At 29.8% G+C, this 24,242-nt stretch overlaps 1 protein-coding gene across 2 annotated transcripts in view; it reads left to right on the plus strand.

The window, feature by feature from the left end:
- LOC107454452 (cell adhesion molecule Dscam1) overlaps window positions 1-24,242 on the plus strand; it is a 104,179-nt gene that overhangs the window by 29,346 nt on the left and 50,591 nt on the right. For both annotated transcript variants that reach the window (XM_071184207.1, XM_043048813.2), the window contains exons 2-5: window positions 11,296-11,616; window positions 20,336-20,497; window positions 21,901-22,047; window positions 22,140-22,433. In XM_071184207.1, the coding sequence (XP_071040308.1) occupies window positions 11,296-11,616; window positions 20,336-20,497; window positions 21,901-22,047; window positions 22,140-22,433 (924 nt within the window). The remainder of the gene's footprint in view (window positions 1-11,295; window positions 11,617-20,335; window positions 20,498-21,900; window positions 22,048-22,139; window positions 22,434-24,242) is intronic.

The raw sequence follows: 24,242 nt of genomic DNA on the forward strand, positions 1-24,242 counted from the left end.
GAAGTGATTTGTTATTCTGAGTTTTGATTTGTTAGTTACCAAGGATGGGCCCGAAATGGATGTGCACAAGGTAATATTATACTGGATAATTTTAAAAATTGATCATAAATAGTTTTAGAAGATAGATGTTTATTTAAGAAAAAATATAAAATAGAAAAGAGAAACATAAATTGCCTGCTTTGCAAATAATTTTAGCCGCGGATTTGCACGATATGGATTAGCACATAGAAAAATTATTTAAACTATCAAAGAAAAAATTTTAATAGATAATTTAAACCACGGATTTGCCCGAAATGGATTTGCACATGGAAAATTGTATAAATTAATAAAGAAATTTTTAGCAAACAATTTTATCCACGGATTTGCCCGAAATGGATTTGCACATGGAAAAACTGTATAGATTAACAAAGGAAATTATTTAGTAGAGGGATTTTTAGTAAATAATTCTAACCCCGGATTTGCCCGAAATGGATTTGCACATGGAAAAATTATATAAATTAACAAAGAAATTATTTAGTAAATAATTTTGGCAATGAATTTTGGCCTGAAATGGATTTGCACATGGGAAGATCATAAAAATTAACAAAAAAAATGTTTAGTAAATATATCCACCAAAATATACGATTAATTCAATGATTTTATATAAAATTTTATTACATTAGTTGGGTATCCATTATTTTTTATCAGATTTTGAAAGAGTTTATCGATTTGTTTTTCGGATAAACAAATATTACTACATATTCTTTTAATTCTGATTATTTCATTAAAAGTGGTATTTAAATAGATGCTCCTAGAAACATTAGAATTCCAAGTAACTAGTTTATTAATATTAAAATTAAAATCATTTCTTTTATCGTATAAATCAACAAAGCAGATATTTTCAACTTTCATATTACCCAAATCCAAAAAATTGAAATTAATATTATCATCATGATTACGAAGTAAGATTAATTCCTCACTGTATTTATCACTCAATAAAACGGTAAAATCTTGGAAATTAAAGATAATTAAGTCATTAATATATCTAAAAACAAATTTAATACTCAGAGTATAATTTTTTTCATAATAATGCAAAAATAAGTTAGCTAAGAGAGTTGAATAATTAGATCCCTGTGGTATTCCATTAATTTGAAGAAAAATATCCCTTCCATTGTAAAGATAATTACTAAAAAGACAAAAATTAATCAGAATTTCCCAATAATCAAAATCGCAACAAAGGATATTTTCAAAATCATGGTAATAATTCAAAAGGACATCTTTTAGTTTAGAAAGGGGAATGCTATTGAAAAGATCCTGGAAATCAAAAGTCGCAATAGAATTAATTTTATTATGTTTAATGAAATCTAAAATCGGTTGATTATTAGTGATAATCCAAGAGAAACCTTCTTTAGTAATATAGTTAATAATCTTATTTAAGTAGTTAGAGAAAATGGTGCCAGGTTTAGTTAAATAAATATTTGACTCACATGTGATAGTTCTAAATTTTACTGGAATTTACAGTTTGGAGAAAACACTTCAAATATTACATTTATTTGTTATGATATGTTTATGAAAATGTTGAATCTTGTGGTATGGCATTGGTTGAAAATTGGCTACAGAAACTAAATAGGTGATGATACCAATGAAAAAGATTATATAGAAATACAACTAATGACAACATTTGCAGAAGGCCTCAAAGCCTTCGAAATAATAAACTTTCTGTATTCTCGTTAAATTTACAGAAAACGAACAGCAATCTATTATTATCGTTCAAAAATTCTTATTTGGTTTTTAACGAAAGGAGTTTGTTCAAACTAAATTCTATATGAGAAAAAAGTGTAAAAGTCTTAAATTAATCCGATTATTCATCTTTCTTTTACGCTGTAAATAGTTCTGTAGGAAAAACGTAATTTTTTCATTGAAACTTTTTCATACTTATTTTTATTTTTTTATTTCATAACCGTTGTCGAACAACCCATCTAATATTTTCATAGTTTACTATTACCAATGTTCAACTACTTAGACTTTTAATTTAAACTCAATCCAGAAGACAAGGGAACTCCTGGGTCCAGTGTAGGGAGAAATTCTACCTTTATGGAGAACCTTCTAATGGAATTAAATCACATTTGCTTTAAATGGATATTAGAATTACGCAAACTTCTAATGGCTAGCCTGACGACAAGAGGATTTTAATCCATGATCCTTTTACCACTCTGGATATTATACGTCAGCACTATGGTTGGTGCGAGCTGGGGATAAAACTCCTATCGACCAGCCATCGCTGGGATTCAAACTTGGCGAGATTCCTTGAGAAGCGATTCATCGAGTATGTGTAGATATATACACATCAATATGTATCAATTAATTTTGTATTTACTATCATAAAATAGATAATGTATTGAACGATAATAATAAATCTGTATTGTCATGATTATATATTACTAGATATATGAAATGTTAATTGATATATATTGTCATGATTGATGATAATCTTCCCCAAACAAAGGTTTTTTGAAAGTGAATAAAAAATATTCTTCTTTCGCTCATTTTTCCATGCAAAGTGTAACAAAATGAATATTTGAGTGAGTCGTACATTACTTTTCTGCCAATGATAGCTATTAAATAAAATACAAATTCTCTAAAAAGAAATTTCTGAATATTTTTGACACATCATTTATCTAAATGGATAAAACTGCTACGGGAATTCCCGTTTTGAGTTGAAAAAAGAAGAATAAGATATTTTGAAACCGACGCGTAAAATTTATTCTCTTCTAGCAAATATTGAAAGAAACATACGGGGGAATGGGCAATGTGTTTCAGAAATTTATTTATTTTTCTGCTAAAAGGACAATTAATAAAATTAAGTTTGGCAGCTTTTTAGGAACCATGGGATTTCTTGGTTTGAATAATTCTTTTTTTTGTTGCATTTTCTTGAAGTATTCATCACAAATATTAGCACTTTAAAAACTTATGTAAGACTTCAAGTTTTATCTAATCCGCAATTTTAAGATTTGATTTTCTAAAAGGTTTTAAATAGATTGTTCATTTAAAATTTTTTAATAGATTGTTCATATTTAATTTTTTTAATCAATACAAATTATGTAAAACTTCTATTTTCGGAAGTTGACATAAAGTAATAAAATAACTAACATACTGTTTCCTACTTAAAGCTAAAAACAGTGTTTTTAACTCATTTGAGTATTTACATTTCATCTTTACTTAAAAGAGTATTTTCCTATATTTTATAGCATTTTTCAGAAATTCAAAATTTTGCTTAACACTCGCAATGACTCGCTGGTTAAGGCATTCTGTCATTGGGAAGAACTCGGATTCGTTCCCTAGTGGCGGCTTGAAGCCCAACCAGTTTCAGATTGATGGGTACCAGCTAGTTTAGGCAGTAAAAGCATCCTGACAGCAGTGCTGACCTCATCTTATTTTTATATTACAACCGTCGTTCAACAGCCGACCCAATTTTCGGACTTACAACTACTAACGTTCAACTCTGTAGCCCCGTAATTTTGAACCCAATCCAGAAGACAAGGGAATTCCTGGATTAAGTATTGGGAGAAATCTATCTTCTTGGAGGACTTTTTTGATGGAACTAACCCGCCTTTGCGTTACATGGAGAGAAAGATCACGAGAACCTCGCATGGTTCGCCTGACTGCGAAAGAACTCTAACCCATTATCCGTTTACCATTGAGGATATTTCACATAAGCACTGCGCAAGCCGGATGAGAATTCGTATCGACCAACCATATCAGGGATTCGAACCCGGTTCCCCTCATTGGAAGGCGAACACTCTATCCCTTGATCCATCGCGGAGCAAAATAATCTTGTCACAATTCGGCCGTTAGTCACTAAGTTATGGAGCCTTAATTCTCTTATCCCTCCTGGACCACAACGGGCTGTAACGAAAATTGTTTAGAGGTTTATAATTTTTAAAATATATTCTATTGTATTTAAATCACTTATGTTTTATAGTTTAACATTTGATATTAAAAGTAACTCAAAAAATATTTAAAATTGTGGTCTTAAATTAAAAAACAGATTGGTAGCACAGATATTGATATCTATAAATATTAAATAAAAACTAAATATCAAAGTTTATTAAGATTAATTGTAGAAATTTCAAATTTCATTATATTACATAATTTAAGTGATTAATTAGCATACAATCGCTTCATTCTTCCTTTGTTTGATATATAAAAACCAAATTAAGTTGTTTTAACGGAAGATACCGAAATGCCTTTGAGATATAGCACTCATTGAACACAGGGGCATAAAACTCCTATACGGTCATTTCCCGTTCATCGCTGATTAAATGTCTTTTTCGTGCGACGCTTCGCATTAATTACGACGGTTAAATTTCTTGCATTCATTTGAAACTATGTTATCTGTATTTGTAATGTACCAATACACGTGTGTTTGATATCGCCATTACAAGAAAGATAAATTGGCGAGCCTACTCAACGTCGTTCCACCAAATAAGCAGCAAATGGGGCTATTAACTTTAATGAGCTCTTCATGATTGCTGCTTCAACTATCTAATGATTGCTGCATCAACTATCTCTTAAGCGCTGGAAGGAAGCACTGTACAGAAAATAACAGTTCTGTCTAGTAGAGCGTAGAGGAAGATAATTCATCAGGACAGAAACGAAAGTGATAGTTTGGTGTAATATTACAATTTATTTGTTACAATTCTCTTGGAAAGTTTAGAAATGAGATAAGAGAAGCGTTTGATGTGTAAATCAGGCAAGAGTGTATGGTGCTTGCATGGATTTTCTTTGCCATAGGTTGTGTGTCCTTTAATGAATTGTTATGACATTGCGCTTGTGTTGTTATTTTTCGCAAAATTGTTTGGAAATAAACATTTATAGCTTTTCTCATGTTTACATGACTGGAAAGCTTTTTTAAAAATATTATTATTATTTTTTTAAGAATAATAATTTCAGCCTTATTTAAAAGTATTGTTATTGGATGTCATTTGTTTTGTTTTAAACCTATTCCTAAGTATTTTTCTACGGTAATATTTAGGGAAAACCTCCGAATTGCTTTTAAAATGGTTGCTAAGACCGAATATCGAAATCTAAAAATTGTAAACTTACTTCATAAATTTATCTTGCAAAGTTTAGAAAGTATGTAAAAGTTGGGATTGGTGTTAATATCGAGTAATAGAGGACAATTTTAAAGTGCAAAATACTTGAATGGTTTCAATTGAGTCGTAAAAAAGAAAAAACAGTAGATAAAATTCTAGATAGTGGGATATTAATTTTTTCTGCACCTTTTGCCTTGTATCGTCCATTATGAATGAAAAAAATCTTTAAATTTAAGTATTTATTGCTTTTCGCATTTTTCAATTGCTGAAATTTTTTTGAAAAAATATCTTTTTTTAAGAAGAACAATTTGAGCTTTTATTTAAGCCAATTGTTATCGAATGTTATTTTTTTTTTCTTTTTGCCGATTTTTCTGTAATTCTCTACTGAAATTTAGGTAAAAACTGAAAATAGTTTTAATAGTTGTTGCTTAGATCGAGTATGGACAAATAAAAATTGCTAATTACTTCATACTATTCGCTTTCAAAGATTAGAAATTAAACAAGAGACGACACTGATGTTAAAATCAGGTACTAGAGTACAATTCCAAAGTTCATAGTTCCTGAATGTTTTTTTCTATTTCTTTCATCGTAAAAAATGGTATCTAATAATTGCATTTTTTTTCTCCTATTCATTATTAATTCCGGTTAAAAAGGTAAAAAATTCCGGATATAATTTTGTTATAAAGTACCGCCAGTTTGGGTGCACCATCCATAAAATTTATGATACCGTAAAATAACATACAGTAAATTTTGCAGTAATATATATTCATTTAGAATGATTCAGTGATTATACAGTAATTATTGCTGTAAAAATTCCGGTATGAAAATCACGGTTGTTTGTTCCATAACATGTTACGGTAAAAAAGGTATTTTACGCTAAAAAAGTACCGGCACCCTGAGAGCTAGCACTTTTTACCGTAATTTAATCCAGAAATTTTATGGTGTAGCATAAATAAACTCTTAATTAGATAAAAACAAATAAAATTTTTAACAAAATTTATTTTATTGCATTAGTTGAGAAATGGATCTTTTTTTCCAAAGCACATGCAATAAGGTTCCATTCATTTTAGAACTTTTCTTACTTTACATTATTCATATAATTAATTAGTATACAGTCGTTTCATTTATTTATAAAAACCAAATTAGGTTGTTTTCATGGAAAATATCAATATGGGATGCTACCTTTGTTACATAGCATTGAACACATGCGCATGAAATTCCTATATGGCCATTTTCCGTTTATCACTGTTTAAATGTCTTATTCATGTTGCGTTCCGCTTTAACTACGACGGTTAAATTTCTTGCATTCATTTGAAGCTATGTCATCTGTATATGTAATGTATCAATATACATGTGTGTTTGATATAGCCATTACAGGTAAGATAAATTGGTGAGTTTACTCAAGGTCATTCCAAAGATAAGCAGGAAATGGGGTTATTAACTTTGAAATGAAAAGATTACAGTTTTGACTAACGATTTGGACCTTCTATCATTTGCTTAAATATTAAAATAACCTTAGAGACACTCCGAGTAATGAAAATGTTTATCTGATTCGGTTTCGATTCAAAGTATTAAATTAAAAATATAATAAAATTTTAAAAAGAAAAGAGCTTCACTCTTAGAAATCTTGCAACTCTCACATTTGACGATTCAATAATCTTTGATCTGTATGTCGTTAATTTAGAGAATCGTTTCATCACAAAATCAAGTAATTTGTGACAAAACGCGAGCTCTCAAATATATGACGAAAATGTTTCTTCGATGCGGAATCTCATCGCAGTGCATTGTAGGAGAGTGTTATCTAGATTGAGGGATAGATGATTGAAGCCATAATGAAGACATAAGACGACTAGGCCGCATGGTGATTAAGGAGTTAATCTCATACCAAGAAAACCCCGGGCACGAATCCGCTACAGGCATGCGTTGCATTCTATCTCTCCGTTCAATCTGTCGTTGTGCTGTTGGGTTGACGTTGATTCATCAGTAGGATATGACAGCGAAAAAGTGGAAAACAATGTCACCCATTAGGTATTAAGCACAGCGAGAGTCTCGTGGTATTTTTTATTTTTATTTACTTATTTATTATAATTGTTTTTTTGAAAAATGAAATAGTATAACAAAATATTTCTTTACTTTTGACTCGAAATACACTTACAACTTCTCGAAAAAGGGATGATACTTATTTCGTCACTTTGACAAAATGTTAGCTCGGAGCATAAACAAGAAAATGGTTTCGACAAAAACGAAGAAAGTTTCGCAAAATTTGAGTATCCTTTTTTAAAAGTGCATCTTATTCTATGAATAAAAGTTAAATTGGTATATTTCAATGAAGAATTTTAAGATAAACATTGTGATTGATTGTTTTAACATTTATGCCATCTCATCTCTGATTGGTTGTTTAGCGTAGTGGTCAATTGAATTGGCAAGACATTATTCTAATGGAAAGATAATGCCTTGATATTTCAGGAATTTTACATGCTTGTTTTATGACGTACAAAATTATTACAGAGGAATACACAGAGAAAAAAGGCTTAGTCAAAACTAACAGAATATGGTAAGATTTACCATGATTCTGGAATTACAGAGGCAACAAAGAGCTTGGTAATTTTTTCGATGTGCTTTGGTCATGATTTTCTTGAAATTAACAATAAAATATCGTTTTATAATATGTCATAAAATTCTGTAAATGTTGTAAGACTTGGTAGTTTTATCATGATACTTTAGAGCATGACATTAAAACCATTTATTCGATTAAATTTAATTTTTAGTCTTATAATTTTTACTAATGTAATGAAAGGAGAACAAAACTTTTGAAAGCCAGAATTACCAGTTAGCCGTTACCATAATTGTTTGGAAATAAACATTTATAGCTTTTCTCATGTTTACATGACTGGAAAGCTTTTTTAANACAATTTTGATCCTCTGCGGAGGGGATGGCACCCCCGCTTCGGTAGCCCGACGACCTGCGCGCGAACTAATGTAATGTAAGGGGAACAAAAATTTCGAAAACCAGAATTACCGGTTAGCCGTTACCATATGAACGGAAAAATTAACGAAGGAATTGTTTAAATACGATATCATTTCGTCTTATAAACCAGTATTATGGATTTTTTTTTACCAGAAATGTCATTACCGTATAGTATGATAGTTTTTTCCAGAATTTTATCCCCGTGTGTGATATTTACTGATGTAAGGTTTGTTCATCATTGTGAATTATGTTTTTTACTAAGATCTGAAACAATTTATCAACTTGTAAAGACGTTAGCAAACATTATAGTATCCACACTTCTTATAAAAAAAGAGTTTTTATTTAATATAATGGATGAAAAATATTATAAAATATTCTCAGAAGAACATGTTTAAGGAAATGTCTTACTTGGTGTAAAAAATAAAAGTCGGTTTCTTGGAATGAAAAAAAAAAATTGAATCTAAGTATTTCCCAATGGAGTTCAAAGTATTTTTGCTTTGAATTTATTTCGTAAAAATAAAGTGTTTACGGTATAAAAACGACTTCGGGGAAAGAAAACTGTTCGGTGAATTCAATGGCATGGATCTGCGAATTAGTTTTAAAAGGGATAAATTTCGTTTCGAATCGATTGTTGTGGAAATCGTAAAATAATTTAACTTCGTTTCAATACTTCCAACTCACTCACTTAGATTTTAATGTTTCCAACACTCCTACATAATTTTATTCACTTACTTTGTTTCTAATTTTTTTAATTTGTTTTTTTTTTTATTATTTTATTCTCTCATTTTTTTTTTGCTTTCCATATTTCCAACTCTCTTCGATTATTTGAGTCAATCACTTTTTTTTAAAAAAAATTTCTATCGTTTATATAGTTAAATTGCAATGTGCGCTAGACATAGATTAAAAGGAAGGTATTAAAACTCAATCTTAGATAGAATTTTGCCTTGAAATTATTGTAGAATGAAATTTTACTAATTAGTATTTATTTATTTTTTGTTATTAGCGTGTTCGCTTTATTTAGTTATGAATCTTCTGCCATGTAATGTCATATGTTTAAAACTTTTATTTATATTATTTCATTTGTTTGTTAATTTCACAGCTCCATAATTTTTCTTAACTACTTGAAAAACATTAAATTGAAAAAAAAGATCAAATATAGATATATTATCTAAATGATTGTTCTGACACTTGAAAGATATTGAGTTGGAGCTTTGCAAAAAATTGCTTTAAATAATGCATAAAATATAGTTATATTTTAGTAAAAAAATCATGATAGAGATTTCAAGATAATTATTTTTTTTAATATTGCACCCTTAAGTTATTTTGAATGTTTCTTTATTTCAGCAAATTTCACTTAAACTTTATTGTGAGAATTTTTAAAACTTTTAAAACTAAATCTGAAGATTTCAGATTCACATTCAACAGTTTTATAGTTCCCTTAGGAAAAGGCATTACATTTTGTTNACATCGCTATATCGCGATGCAAAACTGACGATGCATCACGATATATAATTTCTAATATCGCCCAGTCCTACTTATAACAATAATAATTCTATTAACTCTTCATTGCAAATATTTTTTTTAAAGTTATAAGTCGAAATCATGCAAGCGTATCTTTCAATTTTATTAAAATAATTGAATAAAGTTTTTAGATGTACAATTTAGCCAAAATTAAGTTTGATTCCCTTTCAGTTTTATTTTTGCATATATTTTTTTTTATTTAAAATTAGACTAAAATATATGGTTATGAAATATAACCACATTTGAATTAATTATGCATAAAACAACCAACGCATTAACAATCATTAATTTTAGTATTCGACTTTAAAGTTTGCATAATATTGGGTACAATAAGTGCAGAATCAAATTAAAACTTAGTTCCTTTACTCAGAATTGAAATAGCTGTTAACTTGCCTACGTCAATAATTCATTTTTTAGACACTAGATGCATTTAATTTCTAAAGAAAATTCCATAAAACGAATCAAATCTTCTCGGATACATTTGAAGTAAAATGTATTTCATAAAGCCGACACGAATCTAGTTTAAAACAAAATTTCTGTTCTTAAGGAACATGGCAATTGGAAAAAAATCTGTAAAATTTAAATTTGATTAAGTGAACTGCTTTCATGCCATAAGCTTTATTTTTTTCTGCACGTTCACTATAAAATCTGTTTCAAGCGTTTATTACTCCCGATTCTCCCAAGAGAGAAAATGCATGTTTTGCCTTAAGAATGGGAAAATTATTAGTTTAAGTCTTAAAATTATTTATGGCTTAAACTTTAAGACATAAATAATCCTTATACTTCTATTTTTTCTGTACTCTAAGAAATTCCCACTTCAAATCACGATATAAAATATCGGCACTTCATATGCATCATCTGTAAAATCCACTGCTGCCATAAAATAATATACCGTAATTTTTGCGGTAATATTTAATTAGTTAGAGAATTCCGATTATTTTACGGTATTTATAACTGTAAAAATTGCTGTAGATAAAGTTTCTTCTGGTTACATGTTCAGATAAAAATGAATTTAATGGTAAAAACTGCCCTTTTACCGCTACCCTTTTACCGTTTGATCTGTAATTTTTTACAGTGTATTAGATTCACATTACTGTTCACTGGCTTTAAGATCAGAATTTTAAAATGATTTCAATCCACAGCAACTTGAAAGCTACATTTTTGATATAATTATTAGACCATGTGCTCTATAGCGAATACGCATTATAAAGTTAGATTAATGCAAACTTTTGTTGTAACAAATTATCATTTAAGCGGGGAAAAAGTTTGATGAAAAATTCCACAGCAATTTTGATCTACACCAATTTGATGACAGTATCAAAAACTAGAAGAATCATGATCAAAGTTAATCAGAGCAAGAAACATTAAAATCCTTATAAGCCATTTGGGATTGAAATAAAATGTGTTTGCACAACTTTAAATACCATTAAAAATAAACTGGGTTAAGTGAATAGCCATTTTATTTTTTTTCACTACTTCTCTCTGATTAACCACAATAATCATTTGGCATATTTTAAAGAAAATTTTCTTAACTTTTGCGCACTCAAATAATAAAAAAATCTTTAAAGTATGCAGAATGATTAATGCAGTTTTATATAATTTATATTAAAACAATTGAATTTATTTTCACAAATTTATTACTTAAAGTATTTTAAATTATTAGTGATAATTAAACAGCTTCTATGTTAGAATCCAAGTTTAAATGTAATATTGTTATGTTTCTTTTTTTAGGCTTTTCTCTAAATTTAAAATTAAGTGGTCCAGTGTTTACCATGGAGCCTCCATCAGTATCAGAATTTTCAAATTCAAGTGGCACTGTCATACCCTGTATGGCTGACGGTCACCCAGCCCCTCTCATAACCTGGACAAAGAATGAGGGTCAAGTTCTACAAGATATACCAGGTTTGAGACATGTACGACGTGATGGAGCTTTAATCTTCTCACCATTTACGCCAGATGAATATAGACCAGACATACATGCTGCAGTTTATTCTTGTATTGCTACAAACAATTTTGGATCTGTTGCAAGTAGAGATGTCCACGTCAGAGCTGGTAATTTTTTTAAAACTTTTTTGGGGGGTTCAGGCATATAATATTTTAATTTCATACTTAATACTCGTAATACTTGCATACAAAAATTTATGATCAATAGAAAAAGCAAATTTTTTCGGAACAATTATCTGCCAAATATATTTTATATGAGCTAAACAAATTACTTTTTGGAAATTGGCTGTCACTGCTCCATTTCGCTGAACTTAAATTTTATTGAAAAGTATTTCTAACTTCTTCCATTATTATTTTAAAATTAGTGTTGAACATGTTAATGAAAAGTTCGAAAAAATCTAATCTTATTTTAAAAATCAGTTGTATTTTAGTACCAAGCTATGTAGGATTTTAAAGAAGAAAGAATATATTCTTTGTAATACCAAATGGAGGAAAAATCTATCGTAAATTTGAAAAAAAAAGCTTCAACTATTTTAAATGATTTGATGTGCTCTGCGTAGTAAATAAGGATTTCTTTTTTACAATTTCAAAATTAATTAGTTCGCCAATAGATTGCATTACTTAAAAGCAAAACTATGCAACATTAGCTAGTGCTGCAAATCCTACCATTCCAGCAAAAACATTTGCGGAAGCGTTTGCTATTTTTGTCTTCACACTGTACGTCAATGCTACAAATTCGAAAATAGCGTTTAAAAGTATTTGTTAAAGACGCCATCTGTTGACAAACTTTGTTACAGTCAAACATTACATGCAAACATTGTCGTCAATAGATTGCTTCACTTAAAAGAAAAACCATCAACATTGTCTAGTGCTGCAAATCCTACCATTCCAACTAAAATATTTGCACAAGCGTTTGCTGATTTTGTCATCAGACTACACGTCATTGCTACCAATTCGAAAAGAGCGTTTGAAAATATTTGTTAAAGGCGCCATCTGTTGGCAAATTTTGTCACAAATTTTGAAACTTGGCGAAGATAAGTGTTTTGTGCAGCAAAAACATTAAAATCTTTCCGTTTAATTTTCTTGAGTCGACGGTAGATAGCTTACAAAAATATGATAGTGACTTCCAATGATCCGCTTGCATATACTTAATTATTATTTTTTTGAAAACTTCTTACTGAAATGGACTTCATAAATGATTTCAATTTGAAATTAAAACCATTGTTATTATTTGTCCACCGTTGCTAAAATTGTTATTAATTAGAGAAATTGCTAAAAGTAAAAAATTTAATGAAGAGAAAATTTTATAATTCATCGAATGCCCTAAAAACATTTTCTCAAACTTCAATTCAAACTTTCTTCATTTCAAAAAAAAAATGAAATATGGGATTCTTCCAAAAATGTAGCACAAGCAATATATGAAACTCAGTTGACGGAGAATAATCAAAATAAATGGACTCAGTTGAGGTGCTGTAATGTAGAGAAATTGATTTTCTTTCTGTTTAGACAGAAGGAAAAAGAAAAAAAAGAGTCGATATTGTGAGAAGAAAAGAGTTGAAGTATGTTATTTCAGTGGATTGATAAGTTGATAAAATTGTTTGAAACGAAAAATGTCGCTTTTTTCTTCGCTAGAGATATTTCAGCCCCATAAGAACTGAAAGAACTATGATGAAACTTTTAAAGAAGTTGATTGTCTGAAAATGTACTTTTATATTTATTTGAGATTTTTGCTGTTGGAGGTATATAAATCGAGCTTAGCAAGTAAATCTCTGCCATATATTTGAAACAATATTTCTCCACTACTGTTCAGTAGAATTTCAGTTCAGTATCTATATTGCAATAATGGTCAGCCATTAAATAAAGGGAATTTCGTAATTATAAATTTCTTTTAAGAAACTAATTTTGAAGTATTTTATTTCAGTGAGTTGATAAGTTGATAAAATGGTTTGAAACGAAAAATGTTGGTTATTTCTCCGTTAGAGATATTTCAACTCCATAAGAACTGAAAGAACCATGATGAAATTTTTAAAGAAGTTGATTGGCTCATAACAAAGCGGCACTAAATGCAATAAAATCTGGTAGATGCCTGAAAAAAATGCAGAGGAGTTAACAAAGAAATTATTATTACCTCTTGAAATTACATGTATCTCTAATTTTCACATGGAAATCAAATTTAATCCTCACTAATGATTCAATTTATTTCAATAGTCTTTATTATCATCCCTCGATCCAATGTTAACTTGAGACGACTTTCTTCAACTTTGCCAAAGATCTTGAAAGAATAAATTTTGATTGGTTTTTACGAACCGTCCTTTATAAACAATCAACATAAAATAGATTCTGAAGCATTAACATCCATTCGTCACATACAGAGTTATTCTGTACTACAATTTCAAACTTAGACGCATGATGGAACACATCATAAAGATTGAGAATTGCATAGTAATCCATGAAAGGAAATATTGCGGTAAATAAGTCGGTAAAAGCGTCGCACTCTCTGCAGGTGGAGGGCTGAAGGACCGTGAGCTCGATCCTGGCAGCCAACTAAGCAGTCGTTGTGCACACGTTAAATCTGTCATTACTCTAAGTTTTCTTGTTGGTTGTGTCAGGGATACCAATTTAGGTACTGATCACGTCATTTGACCAAAATAAAAAATGACGCGATATTTCTGCTATGGAAAATAAAAGATAAAGCCCTTGACAGAGGAGCTAGGTGCTCGGCCATGCATGGAAGATATGCAGTTCAAAAATTTCAGCATACGCCATTTGGGGTGCCTCGTATGTAGTGCCTCGTATGTGGGAGTTGGTAGTGAGTACGCAATTAAAAGGGTACTCTCATTCATCTAAATTATCTTAATTATATGTAAATTTTATAGTTAAAGAAAACTATCCTCAAACTTTGAATTCAAATAAGCCCAGAAATTTCCATTCATTGGTAATAGCCTTTTTTTTTACTGGAAATTATTAAATTTAAAGTTAAAAAAAAATAGAATTGAGGCAAATCTATAAACCTGTTTTAAAACATTTAAGTTTAGTAAAACTCTTTTAATTTAAATACAGACAGGTTAATATTTTTTTTGAGAAATGAAAGATAGCATAATTTAATTTTAGAAACTGCTTTGAAAAAAAATTACTACAATCAAATTTATCTTTTGAGGACAAAAAAAATAGCTTATATCTAATAACTAAGGGAAACAGTAGACATAAAAAATCAAACGTTGCAATTTTATTTGATCATTTTGTAACTCTTTATAAAATTTCGATGACGTTATTTAAATTCTCTGCACAAAATTGTGAAAAATAATTGCCAGTTCAAAAATTGAACTGAAAATTTATAGGTAGCGAGTTATAATTTAGTTAAGTACGATGTTTAGATATACTTATTTCAATAGGATTTTGAGGTTTTGGTGCTTATGTAAATAAAAAAGATACACAGAAAGTAAGTTTTCTTTTGATTCCAAATATGGATACTGCTTTAATCAAATGCACTTAAAATCAAACAACGCACACCAAATGCTTCTGTAAAATAGCTTCATAACAAAGTAGCAAAAATCAATTCGCATGGATTAAAATTACGAAGAAGAATTTACAAATTATATTAAGAGAGAAATCAAATCTTCTAAACTGAACTACTAATTGAAATACAGGTATTTACAAAGTAAAACTTTTATATCTTAATCATTAATAAAAAAAGTCAATTTAAAAACTTTTTTCTTTGATACAAATTAGTAACTTCTAACTATTTTAAACATTTTAATGGTAAACAATGACATTTTGTAGAATTTTTATCATTTTTTGCATTTGTCCTTTCAAAGTTTTGGAAATGTGAAATAAATATTGTTACATTTATATGAAAAGATCTATATTACCTTTCTTATGATAAACAGATTATCTTAAGTATGCTCAATAGAGTAATAAATCGGAGGAGACCGCATGCCCGCAAACTCGCGAAGCCTTAACTGCAACCGCGGCGCCATATTGGTACAACCAAAACAAATCGAACTTTGTTGAACTAGAGCTGTATGTGTCTTAACATTTTTCAAACTGACTAATAGATCTTATCTTAGCAATTAGTCTATTGTTGAAAAAAGGTTGAATCCCGAGAAAATGCCAACTTCGTTGTCACTGATTTCCTTTAAAGCAGAAGGTGGACTAGTTTATCCATCAAATGATGTATTTCATATTTGCAAAGAATGTGAGATTGCGTTCAGACAAGAAATCCTTCAAACTAATTGTAAAAACTCAAAAATATTGATTATGAAAAATGCTCCTAGAAAAAGTTTGTTCTCATAATTATTTTTCAATTTTAAGTGAACATCAGTTTGATACCGAACCTACTGCTAATGATCTTGCACATCTTATCCGTTCAATTGTGCATCTATACTTTAAAGTTCGTTTAAATTATTATTGTAAAAACCTATCTTTAAACAACGAGTCAAGACGCCAGTTTTTTAAACACCTTGTTAACTTCAGTGGACAATAAATTTGCTACTTGGCTATCTTGTTTTTTTCTTTTGTGTTTACTAAAATGTTCTAGAAGAGATTGTGTGTTTCGTTTAACAATTTTATATAATTAAAATTATCGTATTTAATAGAAGTAATTTAAATTTTTTTTTTGTTTTTTTAATATAATTCCTTTAACATAACTCTCTTTCCTAAAGAGCAGCAAGTAATTATATATTTACTCATTGTATTTTCAAAGTTTTGACATTTAAATCTTGTATTTTGCAGGATTTCTATGTGCCTTAAAAAGGCTTTAGTATTCATTTTATCTCTTAAAGTTCCTTAAAATTTGTTTCATCTGAGCCTTCCTCTACTAACGTCTCAATTGCTGTGTCAAATCTTTAATTTATTATAGAGCATTCATTATAGATAATAATGCCTGAGCATTTATTATAGAGCATTATTTGCTCACCACTTCATGTATTTTGTGAATGAGCATTTCATGAGTGAAGTTTAAACCTCAATTGGAAAATAAATATTCCTATATATTAAATACTCTGGATATTTACCTTTAAAAACCAATACACAGTTATTTTACGTTGCTATTTGTAAATTACAGTTTTGTACACTTCATATGATCAAGTGCTTTGCTAGAGAAAAAGAAATTAGGCTTCTCTGCTTAGTAATAAACAGTAGGTTATGGACTAGATTCATTTCCCAAGTGTTTATTCAAATGGCATCATGTTGATTATTGCTATTCTTTTAGCACAAACCAATATTTTCCCCTTTAAATATTCTAACTTTAAGGAAAAGTGCATTTCATATTATTTTGTTTGTATTCAAAATAGTGTGGTTTTAAAGTGATATTCTTTGAATAAATTTTTAATTGGAAAGCAGCCCCCTTAAATAACAGTAATATATTACTTTTAATGCCCAGATTAAATAAAAAGGAACCTAAGTTCCCGAAAACTGCTGTAAAGTTCTTTTTTTAATTCAGTTGTAAAATAGAGCTATCTTAAAACGTTATTTTTTGGGAAGAAGAAAAGAAACTAGTGTTGAAAAATTGAATGAAAAAAGGTGTTATCTATTAACAACAAAACTATTTCAATCACGTTTTCGAAATTTTCCAATCATAAGAGAAAAGGTCAAGAACAACCTAACTCTTCCTCTTGAAACCTGAGCGGCTCCGCGAAGTTTCTGGTTATACCAACATGGTCGCCGCTCTTTGACAGTTACTTCACTCGCCCCTATAGGGAAGGGGAGGAATGCTCACTCCTTCTTATTTATAACTCTATGGTATGCTCTTCGAGGAGCATTGAGGAACAAATTCGTTTGTTGCATCTGTATAATATTAGATCTTTTCAAATTCGGGCGTTAGAATTTCAAATCCAAAAATATTTTTGCTCTTGAAGCATCTGATTTCTTTAAATGACATGTTTACTCTATTTTTTGCAAAAATGTGCTAAGTTAGAAATGATATATATAGAAAGAGGCCACGTGAATGTTGCTGCAAACTTTAAGGGGAGTTAGGGAAAATTATCAGGATTGAAATTGAATAAGAATTCCTGCTCGAAAATGCCGCCGCTCACTGCTTCGCTATTATGACCTGTTCAGAGACGCATGAAGAAACAGTAGCATAATAAGGAAGCATCCTCGTGGCCCTCTAATTTTCACCACATTGAGAGGTATGCATTATAGACTAATTATTGAAATTGCGCAATATGCCTATAAGAAAAACAATCGCATAACTTACATCTAAACTGTGGGGGGATGGATACATTTATGCGACACATTAGATGGAGGCATGCATTTTCATATTTAGAAAATGTCAGCATTTGGGATCTAATTTATTAATATTTAAAAATGTAGTTCCAAGCTAATTTGCTTCAGCGTGTAAAAATGCTAAAAACAGTTTTTTTTTATTAATTATGATGACTTTTAAAACAATTTTTTTAAATATTCAGTTTATATGTTCTTTTTAAAGTTCGCATAATCAGTTACCATTAAATAGCACAAATAATTCAAACAAGAAAGTATGTCTTTTCCATAAGGCACTAAAAAAATTTTTATCATTTTTCTTGGAAAAGAAGCTTTCAAGTACACCCTTAAATTTCACCATCAGTTCAAATATTTGAAATATAAGCTTTTCGATCAATGGTCAATTTTCTTATTAAGTTTATAAAATATTTATTTGAGGTAGAATTCGCAAATAAAGATAACAAAAGCTAAAAAAATTTATAAGAGAACACTTTAATCAAATAAGAGAAAGCAAATTTCAAAACTTTGGAAAACACTTGAATGAAAAACATACTATTACATTTTTTAAGAAAAAAGACAAGACAAAGCCTTTTTCTGTATGTTTCAACAAACGTAAAATGCAATTTTGACGTTCGTAACTTTTCCAAAACTCGGAGAATAACGCAATATATATCGAATGGTTCACAGAGAAAAATGAATTAGGGAGTAAGTTTGTTAGCAGAATAGCAATGAGGAGAGAAAACAACCAGAAAACAAGATCACTTATCTATCTTAATTTAATTTATGTTTTCGAACGTTGCCGGTGCATGTTTGGAATACAAATTGATCTGGCCCTTCAAAAGCTACTCAAATGGAAGAGATCCAATTTAGAGGCTTCACTTCAAAACAATTCTGTTTCTTTGAGAGCTTTAATCCTATCCACCGTACAGAAAAGAAAAAAAATCTCAATTGTGTGTCTTTGAAGTCAAATATATATGATGGGCTTATTGTTACCCTATAAGTCTCATTTTTATGTCAAATCAATTTTCTTTTCCTTGGTTGGACAGCAATAATATAAATTATCGTAAAAATAGTTGAATTGTCTGTTAAGAGAGGGCGCCACAAGTTTCCTTTGCATGCTAAAGCCCAGTTAAAATGATCGCTTCCAGTAAATCCGACATGATAATTTCTTGTTTATTTTAGTTACGTAGGTAAAAAATTATCGAAATTGATTTGAAGTTAAAATGACAGCTCTGGTCATTTTAGTGTTATTCTAATAACTTTTTATTACATTTTTAAATAATTCCATAACCATTTATATTTGTTTCGAGCCAAAACGAAAAAGGCATCACTCTAAATAATTTTCGATCTAATGATTCGATTAAACATATTAAGGTGGCATTTTAATGGTTCAAAGAAAATAGTTTAAATATAATTATTATTCCACGTATAAAATTCACTTTTTACGATGCATTTGGTTTTTTGACCTTATGAATATGGCGGGAGTCGCAATTTGGAAGATGTGATCTAGTTTAGTCAATACGAAAATTTAGAAATAGGTTCATTTAATATAATTTTTAGGTACTGCATTTTTAAAGTCACATTTCTGGAACTAATTACCTAATTCAAAAAATCATTAGCCTACTAGCAGCATCTATGTTTGGCATAATTTTTAAAAAAAATTTATTTTTAACATACATTTAAACTTTGTATGCAATCTTTTAACAACTCAAAGAAAATAAAAAATAAAATAAAAAATTCTATAAATTTTAAATTAATTAGGCCTTATACTATGGATTTTGTTCAAACTTTAGACTTTAATATTAAAAATTATGTTTCTTAAAATGCAAATATTTATTTTTTGATTAACATTGTTTGTTTATGAAATTAAAAATAATATTAATCATACAATGATATTTTCTTGCAATAATTTATCATAGTGTAAATAAGATACATAAGAATGTTGCCAGACCTTAAAAAATATCATGCGTGAGTAAGTATTGTAATATAAAGACCAAACTTTCCCCTTCTATCCTTAACGATCTTTACAAATTGCATATTTCAAATTATAGTCTTCCATAACAACATTATTTGAATCAACATAATTTTCATATCAACCTAATTATACCTTTGGCAGTAAAAATCTACAAACGAAGGCAAAAGCACCAGGCATTCATATTTTTAAGAGAAGATGGACTAGACAAATGGGGTATCCCTGATAACATTGCACACACTTGAGCACCTAACGGAAAAGAGGAAAGCCGAGACTTGCTTGGCAAAGATACTTGCACCAATATCTGTGCAGAGCAAAACCAGGGGTGCTTGGAGAAATAAACTTGTCAGTTGGCGCGAAGAGGTTTGTTCTAGGTAGCTCACATCAGCATCATATTTTGAGAGTCAAGAACTGAATTCCAATGTTAAAAAAAATATGTTACATAGATGGAAAGTACACCTTTGTAACTAATCTCACGTTTTAAGTAATATTCAGATTGAATTTGCATTTAAAACCTTAAATTTGCCTTGGGATTGCCTTTCATCACATGTAATATATCACAAATAAGATCCAAAGGTAATTAACAATATTACCTTTCATAGTTCTCTGTCAACTGTATAATATGACCTTTGTAATGAGTTTTTAAAATTTCAGTGGTTAACCAAAGATATGAGATACATTTAAATGATGAATTCGTGCTTAAAGACAACATGGGATTGCTCCAATGCACACCACCAAGTTTTGTAAAGGATTATGTGAGGATAACTTCATGGGAAAGAGTCGATGGATTTTTAATCACTCCGGACAGCATGAGTGGTAAGGATAACCTTAATTCTTTACACTTAACACCTTCAATGAAGATTTAACTCCTCTACTGAGTAATCGATTTATATTATTCAGATTAGTTTTGATTATTCAATTCGACAGTAGGAATTCATTTCAAAAAGACTATCTAAATAAATATATAAATTCATTTAGAGTAAAAATGTTTAAGAGACAGAATGTCTTTTTTTCATTGAAATTGAATGTATTCATCTTTTAGCTAAATGGATTTTTCTCATTTAACTTCAATATCGTTTGATCAAAATGGTTGTATTCAGTTAACTTACCATAAGATTGCTTAATTTTTCTCATATTGTACAGTGTGCAAAAAAAAAACGGACCACCCTGAATAACTTATGATCTAATGATTGGATTTTAACTCTCTTAATCGCTCGAGGGGGGACATAAAATTTACTAATTAAGAAGTGCAGACGATATTTTAAGTTACGAAATTAGATATCAGCAGCAATCTGAGAAATATCCCAATTGTTTGGTCTGGCGAGAGCTTTTAAATTAGGACCCTTTAATTTTAAAATTTTACTTTTTGCACATTTCGCTATATTTTTGAGATTTCTGAAAAAGAATTTTTTTACACACAATCATAAAATTCGTTTATCCAAAGATGATTCTATGCAAAAAGTAACTTTAAGTAAATATTTATTATTTGTTATTACTTTATTTGAAAATGGTGGAAAAAATTTTGAATTGTAAGGTACATGATTTTTTGCATCATTTTAAAAAATATAATTTTATACAGCAAAATACAAAACTTGCGCAAAATCAGCTAATTACATTCTTTAAAATGATGCAAAAAATTGTATACTTTACAATTCAAGCTTTTTTCAGCCATTCTTAAATAAAATAATACAAAAAATAAATATTTACTAAAAGTTACTTTCTGTATGGAATTATCTGCGGATAATTCTCTCTAATGATCTCTCGAGATGTAGCAAAATATGTAAAACGTAAAATTAACATTAAGGGGTTCAAACTTTGGATCGCTCTTCTAACCAAACTATGAAGACCATATTTCACAGATTGGGGCTACCCCTTATATCTTGGGGTCAGAAATTTGATTCCGTTGAAAAAAGATAAGTTTATTTAGAGAAAGTACGTTTTTGTGTCTGATTTCGTAACTTAAAATACCGTCTACACTTATTAATTAGCATATTTGAGGTCACCCCCTCGAACTATTTAGAGTGAGTCCTGGAACCTGAAGATCCTTAAATCAAAACTTATTCAAGATGGTCCGTTTTTTTTTTGCGCACTGTACATGTTTTGTTTAGTTATAAGCTGCTGCTCAAAACAGATCAATTCCACTATTAAATCTATGCATTTATTTTCTTATTTTCAAAGTATTAATTCCATTTTAGTTATGGACGGACATTTCTTTCCAGGAAAGTATGGAATATTGGAAGATGGAAGCCTCTATTTTCGTAACGTAAGGGAAAGGGACACCACCTTCAGCTTTCGGTGTCATTCTGAAAACGTCATTACAAGGGAAAAGAAAATTAGTTCCAACTACTCAAGAGTAATAATAACAGGTACTTCCAGAATACATTTAATTTAAAAAAATACAATAATGAACTCAGCACCCATATTTGTTTAACTATTCCATGTTTTTATTCTAAAATAGAATCTCACTATAATCAACCACCAAGAATTATTCATAGATCAAGTCGAGTGAGAGCACAAGTTGGACATAGAACCACTCTTTCGTGTATTGCTCAAGGAATACCAGTTCCAGTATACAGATGGTATCGAATAGTACCAGGACAGCGAACATTGTCCGATGTCGCTGTGACTGTCAAACAAGAAGACGGAGTACTCAAATTCAACAAAGTCAAGCCATCAGATGCCGGCCAGTACTCTTGCCAAGTGACTAATACTGTTGGAGAAGACAGAGCCAATGTGGAACTATTAGTTGAAGGTATGGGTGTTCCGTATACTTTCTGTATATTGGTATCTGTATACTTTCTGTAAATATTCTTTCGAAATATGGCACTGGGGATGAATTGCAAATGCATGTTGTGAATTTAGAGCAATCGTGTGGTTGACTTGAAAGTCCTTAAAATTCTAATGTTCACATAAAAACATTATGACTTTTGAATAAGACAATGGCCGTCGCAAATATAGAAATGTAAGCATATATAATTTACTAAATTAGCATGTTTTTTTTTTAAATTTAATTTTATAACTTGCGTCAAACAACCAACCTAAATCTGAGTTTACAACTATCAATGTTTATCATCGTGGCCATGTAATTTTTAGCCCAACACAGAAAACAAGGGAAATCATAGATTAAGCATTGGAACAAATTAGCCTTTATGAGGACCTTTTGATGTAATCAATCAGCATTTGTCTTATATATATAGAAAAACTTCTTGCAGTTAGCTCGAGGGCAAGGAGATTCTAACCTATATGATCCATCAACCACTAAGGGTATTTTACTTCAGCACTAGCCGGGAGCAGAATTCTACTCAACCGTCCAGCGTGGGAATCCGAACCTGGATCAGCTCATTGGGGGCGAGCTCTATTCCCACAGCCCCCGTGGCTAAGATATTAACACTTCAAAAAATGGATGGAGGCATACAATTTTACGAATAAAATGCGCAAGTTCGAATGCAAGATTTAGCTATTACGACGTAATGCCAGGCTAGTTAAAATACTTTTTAAATATTTCATTGCATACAAGTATGAATACAAAATACCATTATAATAAAATTACATTTATAAAATTAATGTCTTATAACATTATTATAAAACATTAGATTTATCGAACATTAAATAAAATCATTAAAATGAATATCCCCTTATACTTTTTTGTATTTAATAATTTTAAAAAAATGCTAATCTTCCACATAATTAAACAGACATTGTCTCTGCCAAAATCAAGAAATAACAGTCCTCTTAACAGCTAAACCAGATTGATCAAAATATTTTAAAACTTACTTTTAAATTGATTTATGTTGGATCATGGAAACTATTTTAAAATAATGAAGAACTCTTCAATCTCGGTTATCTCCTGAACAAATAAACCTTTTACCTAATTTCAAACGTATAGATGACTGATGATTCTGTTCTTCTTCTTGAAATTTTTAAGAACTGCGCGGAATTGGTTTTAAAATAAAAAGTTACATTTTTATTATACTTATTAAATACTTCAAATGTTTCTAGAACACATGTAGATCTAACATACGTTATATTTGGTGTAATTACTTACTATACAGGGCAAATAAAATATATGATTGGATCAGAAAAACATCTCGAGAAATAAATTTATAACTAATACTTACACCTCTTTGGTGACTCAAACAAAAATAAATGGCATGTTGAATGTCACATTGATCAAAAGTATTAGCATAGACAGAATGTTGTAAATTAGATTTCTTCATCAGATAGAACGTTAATGGTCTGTAAATTCTAATACGCTCTCTATGTAAAATTGCTTTCTGAGCATTTTGGATCATTCTACTCTTGGCTAGGGTTGTATGTTTAAATGGTTTTAAGAAAATTTACCACAATTTGAAATCAAAATTCACCTCCCAATGAGGGGAGCCAGGTTTGAATCCCAGCGATGGTTGGTTGATACGAATTCTGATCCCGGCTCTCACCGGACCATCTAATGTAAAATGAGTGAGTGCTAATGTAAAATGATATTCCGTGGTAGACGGATAATAGATTAAAGTATCATTCGCCTAACCGTGTGAAATTATTCTCCATATAACGCAAATGCCGG

This window comes from Parasteatoda tepidariorum, chromosome 8 (assembly GCF_043381705.1).
Source record: "Parasteatoda tepidariorum isolate YZ-2023 chromosome 8, CAS_Ptep_4.0, whole genome shotgun sequence".
In the NCBI taxonomy this organism is placed as follows: domain Eukaryota; kingdom Metazoa; phylum Arthropoda; class Arachnida; order Araneae; family Theridiidae; genus Parasteatoda; species Parasteatoda tepidariorum.